This window comes from Calonectris borealis, chromosome 25, assembly GCF_964195595.1.
Source record: "Calonectris borealis chromosome 25, bCalBor7.hap1.2, whole genome shotgun sequence".
Classification (NCBI taxonomy): domain Eukaryota; kingdom Metazoa; phylum Chordata; class Aves; order Procellariiformes; family Procellariidae; genus Calonectris; species Calonectris borealis.
The window spans coordinates 5108989-5119950 of NC_134336.1; the positions used below are offsets into that span (position 1 = coordinate 5108989).

Here is a 10962-nt window from a genome sequence, read left to right on the forward strand (position 1 = left end):
GACCTGCCACCGCACTTTGGGGACCGGCGACTTAGAGGGGGGGTTAGCGAGGCATCCAGCGGAGAGGATGGGGAAATGGTGTTGCCACGGAAACCGCTGAACAGCAAAGCGCTGCTTTTTTTTTTTGTCAAAGCTGGAAAAAATGCGGGGGAGAAGGGCAGTGGCGATGCGGGTGAGTGGGGGGGGGGGGCTGGGGTGCAGGGGGTTTGAACCCTGAGCAAGCCGGGATTGCAAAGCAAAACGTGGATGCTCGGGTACCTGTGTGCTGGATCCTGCACCCACGGGACAGACGTGGTGGAAGGGATGGGGTCTGGTGACACCGGTGGCGGCTGTCCCCGTCACCCCCGTGGCGTGAGGAAGGGGCATGCCGTGGGGTTGTTTAAAGCTTTGCAAGTTGTAAGTCGAAAATAAGACCTCCATCACATCGAGGGTTTAGCGTCTCAGGCAGGGACGGGCAGGAAGAGGCACCAACCTCTGCTGAAGCTTCAGAGCATCCAAAACCTGGAGCCCCGGGGGGGGCAAAGCAAGCCCTAGCAGGGACCGCAGGGACTTCTCCATCAGTGCAAGCTCACGAACAGCTCCAGGAGGAGCCGGGCCACCCGCTCCTGAGAGCTCAGCTCAGCCCAGGGCCGTGACGGAGCCCCAGAGCTCCCGAGGGCTCTTGCCTGAGCCTCCCTGCCTGCGGAGCCTGTGCAGGCAGAAGAAGGGCAGGGAAGCAGCGTTAGCACTTGCTGTTCGAAGCCATGGCTACACCTCTTGAGCGCTTCAATCGGAATTGAAGTTCCTCCAAAGTTCAAGAGAGAGCTCCTGGGCTGAGCGCTGGCAAAACAGGCAGCTGCCGGCTTTCTTGCCTGCACTTATTGCTCGCCAGGAGGAGGGATGGAGGGGAAAGCCCCGGGGACATGGCACCTATGGGGCTGGTGGCTGGGGAGGGGATGGTGGGATCTCCTGGGGGGGCTCAGCCAGACCCTGAGTGCCATCAGCCATCCCAGTTTGGGGACTGGAAAGTTGGGAAGTGGGTGTGCGTGCTCTCCCCGCGGAGTGGGTCGGAGGCTCAGCCCTGGGAACTGTCCCCAAGAGCCACCCAGAGCCCGTTTCAACCCCTGGAAACAGCTGGATGCCAGAACCCCTCGCTGTCCCCTGCCCCAGTGACACCCACCCACCGGATCCTGCATCCCCACCCAGAGACCAGAGCATCCTTGGGTGGGGGGGACCCTTGCATGGATGGCGGGGGAGCCTCCGGCAGCACCCAGCTCTCCGGTTTGCCTTCCCTGCTCCCTTTCCTCCTCTGGGATTTCTCAGGGGACCTGGGGGGGGGTGCACAGGGTGACATTTCCCTTGGGGACATGTCCCCTGTGGGACAGACGGACACATAGGGGGGCCAGGAGCTCCATCACAAAGTGTTTGGGGGCCAGGCTCCCTCCGGTATTGCTCAGACACCCTTGCTCAACTGAACTGGAAAAAAATATTGGTCCAAATCCCCCATCTTGGGCTTGTCCCACCCAAACGTGCCCTGTTGCACCGCGGGGACAGCACGCGAGCCCTGGTCCTGAGCGCTGCTGGCGCGGTGCTGCCCGTCCCGCGCTCCCCGCGCGCTGCTCGCCGCCGCGCAAGGTCACGCCGCTGTTTTATTCAACCCCCCCCCCCCAATCCACTATATTCCTTAATTGCAGCCACATGCACTTTGCAAGCGTAAATAATTGCCTCGGAGGTTTGTTAATGACTTTGGCGTGCTAATGAGCACCAAAACCCGAAGTGGACTCTCAGGTGTCCGATCCTTCCCTGGGCTGCCGGGACCCCCAGAGACTGGGAGGTTAGCACCCAAATCTGGGTGCAAACTGCCTTGAGCTCTGCCTGGGGAAAAATTCACACCTCAACCCAAGATTAAAAAATTAACGATCGGTTAATCCAACAGCTCCACCGTCCTCCTCCGTTCCTGCCCGTCGGCTCACGCAGGCGCGGGAGCAGCACCCTCATCCCCCGTCCACGGTCACCCACGGTCACCGTGACCTTACCTGCGTCCCCGTCATCTCTCGCTGACTCTGAACGGAGCCGCTGGGAGAGGCTGGTGGCAGGGGACGGGCTCGGTGCCACAAGGCTCCATCCTGCAGCTCCTGTAGCCAAAAGTGCATCTCCCGGCCAGTCCCCGATGCCCTTTCCCTGGAAAACCCCCCCGACTGTCGGCGGAGGTGCTGCCCTGCCATGGGACAACATCCAGACCCAGCCAGGGAGCCGCTCTGACCTTAATTAAAGATCTTTAATCCCCAGGCAGGTGATGGATGGGCATCAAGCCACCAGTACATCCCAAGCTGGGGGCTGGTGGATTCAAGAGCTGGCTGGGGGGGGCTCTTGGTGGACCACAAAGGCTCGAGGCGGCGGGGTGCAAACGAAGGCACAGGTCCTAACCCCCCCTTCAGAAAGCAGTCTGTGCCGCAGAGGCTGTTCACACCTTTATTGCTCCAGCTGGAAGGTTTTTCCCACTCCTTTCCCCCTCATCCCTTCTTCTTTCCTGGGGACACAGTTCCCTCGAGCCAAGTCCATGTGTCACGGAGCAGAGGGACACGGTGGCATCCCTCCGGCATCCGGACACCCTGCAACCACCCTGTCTCCCTCCGTGTCCTCCTGCTGTGTGCGCTTAGGTGAAGAAGAAGGTGTTTGGGGGTAAAACCTGGCCCCTTCCCACCCCTGGCTCCCAGGACAGTGGCACAGCCCCACATCCACGGGACAACGTCCCTCCTGTCCCCCAAATCATCCGAGTCTTGCTTTCCCCCAGGGAAGGGCAACCTGCCCAGGTCAGACCAGTCTCCCTTTCCAGGGATGTGTCCGTTCTCAGCGGAATCCCAGCGCATCCCAAGCAAAGGGCAGGTATTTACAGGGAGGAACCGCTTGAATTCACCGGGGTCTTCCCAAGCAAACCCGCCTGTCGTCGGAGCCCGGCTCCCCGGGATGTTCGAGGGAGCCCAGTGCAAGGAAACAGGGAGCTGGGACTGTCACCCGTCACCCTCCCTCCCCACCCCGGCTGCCCGATGTGGCCGTCACAGCATCCCATCTCGCGCCGCGTCCCCTCCAGCCCCATCGCCGGGCGCCATCAGCAGAACTGCAGGAGAAGCAGAGCCGGGGGTGGGTGGTGAGCCCTCACCCAGCCCCCCCGGCACTGTTTCGGGGGGCTCTGCCATCCCTGGGGACCAGGGAAGGGTTGGGGTACCCAGAGCCCCCCCCCCCGCCGGGCACAGACCTTCCAGCGGTTCCCGCATTCGTTGCACAGGACGAATGTCGTCATGGGCTCGTCGGCGCTGCGCGTCTGCACCTGGGAGGGAGAATTGGGGTCAGTGGAGAATTGGGGTCCCGTGGGGACAGGGGGGATCCCTGGGGGCTTTGCAGGACTGACCTGGTTGTACGTGCAGTTCTTCTTCTTGCACTTGCCGCACTGGAAGAGGTCGGTGACGGTGCCGCCCGTCTTGGCCATCTGGTGCTCCCGGATGGCCTCCTGGGTCATGGCGTTCCTCAGCTCCTTCAGCTCATCGCTGGCCATCTCCTGCCACCGGCATCGGCCCGGCAGGGTCAGCGCTGCCGCGGCTCTGCCCCAGGGCTCGCAGCCAAGCCGGCACAGGGTGCAAGCCGCCATGGTCCATCACCCTCCCCATCCTCTCCAGGACCAGGAGGTCAACCTGGCTCCCCACGGAGGGAGTTGGGCTCCCAGGGGTGGGGGACGCCGGTTGAGGAGGAGGAATGGGGACCCTCAAGCCTGACTCCTGCCAGTGTGACATCCCACACCCGGCTCCGCGAAGGGCTGGGGGGGCTGCAGGGCTCTGAGGGGGGGACCAGGCAGTGCCCTCTGCTTTCTCCCTGTGCCTGATGCTCCTCAAGCACCAGCCAGCACCAGGATGGGATGGGGAGATGCTGGGACAAGCCCAGTGTGGACACCACCAAACCAACACCCGGCCAACCCTTGCGCACCAACACAGCCCCCAAGAGCAGAGGCTGAGGGGGGGTCTCACCCACCCCCCCCGCAAAGGCAGCACGGAGCCAGCCCCGTGCCCCCCACCCTGCTCCCCACCTCGGCGGTCATGCGGGCGATGAGGCTGGGCAGGATGGCCCCGCACAGCACGTTCCTCCGCAGGCTGGGGTTCTTGGGGTCCTTCAGGTTGCTGATCCTGCTCCGTACCCGGTTGCGATACTTCATGTCCGTGCTCTTCAGCTCCTGGAAGATATGTGGGGTCCGTCAAGGAATCAAGGGGGCAAGGTGGGGGGATGCCAGCCCTGTGGGCACCCATTGCTGCTCTGGTGCCGATCGTCACCGGGACCAGTGCCCATGTGCATGTGGAGGTGGCCGATCTCAACAGGGCTTTGCTTTCTGGGGGACCACGTGTAGGGGATCTCCCCCTCCTTGGGTTCCGTAGGATGAAGCACAGCTTGGGATGTGGGGAGGAAAACAACTTCGCATTTCCCTGCTGTGATACCCAAAGGTTGTCGGGGCACAGGGACCGTCACCAAGCCCTGTGCTGGGACATGAGTTCATGGTGCGGAGGACTCAGCCCGCTCTCCTCCTCCTGCGCCGGCCAAAAAGCCGCGGATGCGGGCAGACAGGCTGAGGTGGCAGCTTTGGGGTCCTGTGAGGTCCCAGGCACTGGGCAGAGAGTTTGGAATGCACCAAAAATCGAACCGTACCCAGGAGGGGGAACCACCTTGGGGCTGGTCCCTGTCTCGGGGGGCTGCCAGGAGACCCCCCCCAAGCCTTGAGTTGGGGGTGAATGGAGGTGGCTCCATCCCTGTCAGCGTGGCACAGCCTGGGCACCGCGACGGACCGGGGCTGGCAAGAGACACGGGCACCCACAGCAGGCTCAAAGAAGGGGCCCTTGGCTGGATTTGGGTTTTATTTCCCCAGGGATGAAGGCAGGTCCCTGAGCAGAGGGGTTTGGGGGGGGGACGCACGGACCCCCCGACTAAGGCAGGTGCCCAGGGGATGCTCTGCTCAGCATCAGCATCAGCCTCTAACCGGGGTCTGGGCTCCCTCTGCAGGCAACGGGGACAGCAGAGCCCGTCACCCTCTGTCCTTGTCCCTGCCACCCTCTGTCCTTGTCCCTGCCACCCTCTGTCCTTGTCCCTGCCACCCTCCATCCTGTCCCCACCACCGCTCTTGAGCCCAGGCGTGTGCCCCCCAGCAGCTGGAGCCTGGGGACGCCCGGCTCCCCCAAAGGATATGGTCTTCGATCTCCGATGCCATCTTCTCGCAGTTGACACCGAATTCCTTGTAGTCGTCTAAAGAGCAGAGAGACCGAGGGGTGAAATCAGCTGGGTCTCACCATGCACCGAGAACCCCCCCCCAAAAAAAACCCTCATGTCTCCCCCCCAACTTGACCCATCTCTAAAAAACCCTATTTTTACCCATCTTGAACCTTACAAAGACCCCATCCCCACATCCAACCCCCTCCCGCAGACCCTACCAACCTCCCTTTCTTTCATTTTGGGGCTGAACACTGAGCTATGAGCTACACCCCCAGTTTGTCTGCAAGCCCAGGGTGAGTTTGCTGTCGCAGGGCTGTGGGTGCCCCAGGACGCAGAGTCTTGCTTGTTATTGTAGGGTTGCTCTTATTAGGGCTGTCCCATAGGAGAAACAGCCCAGTTTGGGCTCCAGCACCCCCCAAGCTCCAGCACCGCTCAAGCTCCAGCACCCCCCAACCTCCAGCACCCCGCAAGCTCCAGCACCGCTCAAGCTCCAGCACCCCCCAAGCTCCAGCACTCCCCAAGCTCCAGCACCCCCCAAGCTCCAGCACCCCCCCAAGCTCCAGCACCCCTCAAGCTCCAGCACCCCCCCAAGCTCCAGCACCCCCCCAAGCTCCAGCACCCCCCAAGCTCCAGCACCGCCCAAGCTCCAGCACCCCCCCAAGCTCCAGCACCCCGCAAGCTCCAGCACCCCCCCAAGCTCCAGCACCCCTCAAGCTCCAGCACCCCTCAAGCTCCAGCACTCCCCAACCTCCAGCACACCCCCAAGCTCCAGCACCCCGCAAGCTCCAGCACTCCCCCAAGCTCCAGCACCCCTCAAGCTCCAGCACCCCCCTCAAGCTCCAGCACTCCCCAAGCTCCAGCACCCCTCAAGCTCCAGCACCCCCCAAGCTCCAGCACTCCCCAAGCTCCAGCACCCCTCAAGCTCCAGCACTCCCCAAGCTCCAGCACCCCCCCAAGCTCCAGCACCCCTCAAGCTCCAGCACTCCCCAAGCTCCAGCACCCCCCCAAGCTCCAGCACCCCTCAAGCTCCAGCACCCCCCCAAGCTCCAGCACCCCTCAAGCTCCAGCACCCCCCAAGCTCCAGCACCCCTCAAGCTCCAGCACCCCCCAAGCTCCAGCACCCCCCGGACCCACTCACCGTCCACGCGGAGGGCGGCCGTCAGCATCTCGATGCACTTGTCCCGCACCGAGTCCCCCGTGAGATAGCAGGGGGCCAGGAGGCAGGGGCTGGGCGAGAAGGGGGGGCTGGTGGGGGTCCGCGGCGTCTCCGGTTTGGCCTTGCTGCTGTTGGCTCTGCAGGGGCACACGGGGAGGAGAGGGAGGCGCTGGGGTCCTGGCACAGCCCCGGGGGACCTGTCGGGGGTCCCGTGGTGGTGGGATGGGTCTCTCCTACCTTTCCTCCTTGCTGTCACTGGAGTTTCTCCGGGAGCCGGTGGGAGCTGGTGAGGGGCTGGTGCCCACAGAGGTTCTCCTGGGGGTGGCACGGGGGGGACAGTGGGGATGACACCAGAGACGGGGAAAGCAGGAGAGGGGGCAGGGACCGGTGGCAGGACCTCAGGCACCAGAACATCAATGCAAGCGCTCAGAAGCCAACAGGAATCTCCCCGGGGGGAGAATTTGCTCCTCATGGGGAGTGTCCGTGGCAGGATCAGGGCTCCCAGCCATCTCCACCCACCCTGGACGTGGGTCCCATGGTCAGAGCATCCCCAAAGGGGATCCCCAGGCTGCCTGGGGACACCCCCTCCTTACCTCTCCCCTGACAGTCTCTTCTGCGGGGAGGAAGAGGAGGAGACGGCCGAGGTGGCGGAGGACCTCGAGTCGGCAGAGTATCTCCTGGCAGGACAAGCCCCACGTCAGAGGGTGACAACAGGGACCAGGCGGTGGGTCCAGACCCCGGCGAGGGGCTGGGGTCCAACCTCTCCCATCCCCACCCAGTCACCCACCTCTCTTTCTTGCCATCCGGAGGTGCCTTCATCGAGGACGCAGCGGGGCTCCGGCTGCCGCTCGACTCTCTTCACCGCAGAAGCCCGAAGGAAGGGAGAGGTGCTCTCAGTGAGCCTGGCCCCCAGCATCCCCGGATCCTGCCTGCCCATCTGCACCCCCCCCATCCCCAGCCAAGTCATCCCCGAGCCCCCCTAGACCCCAGGCTGCCGGCAAAGCCTCCCCCAAGCTGCCGGTACCCGGCAGAGCCCGGCGCGAGGCTCGCTGTGCCCTTTGGCCGGTACCTCTCCGGGATGGAGTCGGCAGGGTGGCCCCGGGGGGTGCTGGCACGAGAACCGGACTTGCTGGGCTTCCTAGGGACAGAGAGAGCAGGGCAGGGTCAGACGAGCCCGGGGAATAAATAGCTCTAGAGAAGGGAAAAGAAAATAATGCCATTTCTCCTTTCCTCCTCCAAAAGCTGCCCTGGTGCTGCCACGGCTGCGGGCAGCTGCCCTTTATTTCTCCGGCGGTGCTGCCAGCACCAAAACCAAACAACTGGTAAGGAGCGAGCAGAGGGTGGTCTTGTATCGGCCCCACCGATGCCTTGGAGCCCCCCGACAGCGAGCAGGAGCCCCCACCTCTCCTTGTGCTTCTCCTTGTGCTTCTCGGTCGGGCTCTTGGGGTGCTTCACCCCTTCGTTGGGGCAGCTGGGAAAATCCAGCCCCTTCTCCTTCTTCTCCTTCTCCCCATCCGTGTCCTTCTCCTTCTTCCCATCCGTGTCCTTCTCCTTCTTTGGGGTGGCGGAGGACTCTGGGGGAAAGATTTGGGTGTCACTGGCCCAAAACAGCGCAGGGCACCCGGGGAGCTGCATCCCAGGGCGGGGGGGATGGCTGGGGGGGATGCTCAGCCCTTGTGGGGGGGCACACACTGATTTACATCGCTCCACCCCGGAGTAAAAACAAGCCCTTGGAAAACCCATCACGTCCGTGCATCGCCTGCAGGACTGGGTTACGGCGGCTGCGATGCAGGGGAGCCTGCACGTCCCAGCTCGGGGCTGATCCCACCCGACCCCCCCTGGAGACCATCAGGGGTTTGGGGTGCCGGGATGGCCTGGGGAGGGTTGGGGTTTGGGGGGGGGGTCCTGCTTCTCCCCAGCATCACTCACCCAGCAGCCGCTTCCAGTTCTTGATGAGGATTTTGGCCGAGGCCACCACCTCTTCATCCGAGCAGTGTTTCCGCACCGAGTTGACGGCCACCCCGATCCGCGTGGTCTGGGGACGCACGGCAGGGATGCGTCCTTAGGGATGTGCCGGCTGGCATGGCGGGGGGGGGACAGGACGAGCCACCCCATGGGGTGTCCCCCCCACCTGCAACTGCTGCCCCCCCGCCCCAGCCCCCCTCACCTGGAGCAGCTGGATGGTCATGGTGTAGCCGGTGAGGGACTTGAGGAGATCCAGCACCCCTTCCTAGAGCGGGGAGAGGCCACGGGGGCCCTTGAGGAGCCAGAGAGAAATGGGGGGGCCATGCCGAGGCAGCCCGCATCCCCCCTCTCCTCTCGCCGGCACCAGGCAGCGGTGGGGGGAGCACCCCAAGGTCCCCGGCAGCGCCTGACCCTCCGCAGCGATGCACTCGTAGAAAAACCCCAAAACCCAAATCCTGCCGGATCATCCCGGCACGGGGGGGTCACATCTCCCGGCTGGGAAGCAGGAGCTTCCCTTAATGCTTGGGAAAACCCCTCCGTAAGGAAACCCGGGGCTGTCGGCACGCGTGTCCCCACGCAGGGGTGCGAGGGTCCGTGGGACATGCACCCGCGGGGTTTCAGCCTGACGCTGGGCACGCAGCGGCTGCAGGGCTAAACATAGCCCCGGCACGGAGCCCTCCTCCTCCTCCTCCTCCTCCTCCCTGGTATTTTTAGAGCCCCAGTAGCAGACTCCAGTTCGCAGGTATCCCCCCCACAGGGGACACAGCCCTGGCGGGACCCCCCCCCCCCACCATGAGGGGCTGGATCAGGCCCTCCCGGTACGATGGGCGCAGGGGACGTCCCCACGCTGCAGCCGGACCCTGACTCTGTCCCCCTCCCCAAAGCGCAGGCACAGGGGGTGCGGAGCAGGAGGGGTGGGCAGGATTAATCCCTTGACCCCGGGTTAATTCCCGGTGGGGTGCAGAGCCCGTGTGGCTCCCAGGGATTCGGTTCCAAGCGCTGGCATCCCAAAAAACCACCGGAGCTGGGGGGACAGCAGCGCTTTCCCCCCACCCCCCCCACCTGGGAGCCTGCACCTCGTTGGGGCAAAGGTCGGCGGAAACGGTCAAATATTAACTTTAAGGGCCGGGCTCAATTCTGCTCACCCACACGTAACCGGATCCCCAGGATCCCCAGATGGATCCTCACCTGGCGCAAAGGGTGCCAGGCCGCTCCCCGCTGGCACGGCACCGCCGAAGCCACCCGGGAGCCAGCGCTCGGCCCCCTCCCCTCCCTTTGCACGCTTGCACGCGCTCGTGCAACAGGCAGGGCTGGAGGGGGGTCGTGCCCCCCAGCTCGGGGCCCCCCCCCCCAGGGAGTTTTCCCTTGCACGGGGCTGAGCCCGCGGCACCGGTCCCGGCCCCGATCGGGTGTTGGTGGCCGGGCCGGTGGCCAAGCACCTGTCACCCACGTTCACCCGCGGTCCCGTGTCGCTGAGGGGTGTCCGGAGCTGCCACCCCTGGGACAGACCCCCCCCACCTTGCCCCCAGAGCCCAGGAGCGATGGGGTGCAGGAGAGCCCCAAATTGGAGGCAAAATAAAATACCCCTGGGTGCTGGTTCCGACATCGCGAGGCTGGGCTGCGGCGGCGCAGGCAGCACCCCAGGGTGCTGGTGGCACCTGTGGGTGCTCAGCACCCCCTGGATCCGCTCAGCCGCTCCGGGACCATAAGCAACAGGAGGGGGGGGGGTGTGCAGAGCAAAGCCCCCTTTTCCCTCTCTCCTCTGTCCCGAGCCACGCTGCAACATCCAAACATGCATGCACATGCGTGTGAATATGCACATGCGTGTGTATATGCACATGCGTGTAAACATGCACATGCGTGTAAATATGCACATGCGTGTGGATATGCACACGTGTGAGGATATGCACATGCATGTGAATACGCACACGCGTGTAAATACGCACATGCGTGTGAATATCACATGCATGCAAACATGCGCACGCGTGCAAATTTGCACACGCGTGCACACCCACCCCGAGGAGCTCAGCGCCTTACCGTGCTCTTCCTGGCCACCATCTTATCCAATTTCTTGGCGATCCGGACCAGCTCCTCGGCGGGCCCCATGCCGGCGCCTCGCCGCTCACCGGCTTTCGGCGGCCGGTGGAGCAAAACCAAGGCGGCAGCAGGCAGAGCCGGGCGCTGCCAGCGTGGGGGTTCGGGCAGGGGTGGGAGGGCAGTTGGGTGCAAAGGGGTGGCCGGGGTGGAAAGGAGCGGGGGGGGGGGGGAAAGGGGGAAAAGAAAGAGAAGGGAAGGGAGAGAAAGCAGAAAGGAGGTGGGGCTGTCCCGGCCAGTTATAAACTCCTGCCAGGCAGGCGAAATAGCACGGGGGAGGGCTAAATATAGCCGAGAACGCCGGGCAGGGCCACGATTGCAGGAGCTGGGGGGAGGCGCGTGGCGGGGTGCACCGGGACGCACGCCCGTCCCCGCCGGAGGGGAGCCCCGGGGTGCTGGGGTGCCGGAGGAGCTGCCCGGCGCGGGGCTGGAGCCTGGTGTCGGCAGGGAGAGGGCCTGGGAAGGGGCGATGCAGCGCGGTGCAAGCTCTGGGTTGCTCTTTCCAAACCTGGTGTCCTGCA

At 64.3% G+C, this 10962-nt stretch overlaps 1 protein-coding gene across 1 annotated transcript; it reads right to left on the reverse strand.

The window, feature by feature from the left end:
- Positions 1–2437: 2437 nt before the first annotated feature.
- Positions 2438–10693, reverse strand: TCEA3 (transcription elongation factor A3). The gene is made up of 14 exons (XM_075173581.1): positions 10385–10693; positions 8550–8612; positions 8312–8417; positions 7785–7956; positions 7452–7520; positions 7170–7238; positions 6976–7059; positions 6620–6697; positions 6365–6519; positions 5203–5259; positions 4058–4212; positions 3389–3535; positions 3236–3307; positions 2438–3097 (listed from the first exon to the last, which is right to left on the reverse strand). Exons 1-14 carry the CDS (start codon positions 10451–10453, stop codon positions 3089–3091), a joined length of 1305 nt encoding a protein of 434 aa, XP_075029682.1. The 5' UTR covers positions 10454–10693; the 3' UTR covers positions 2438–3088.
- Between the last annotated feature and the right edge of the window lie 269 nt (positions 10694–10962).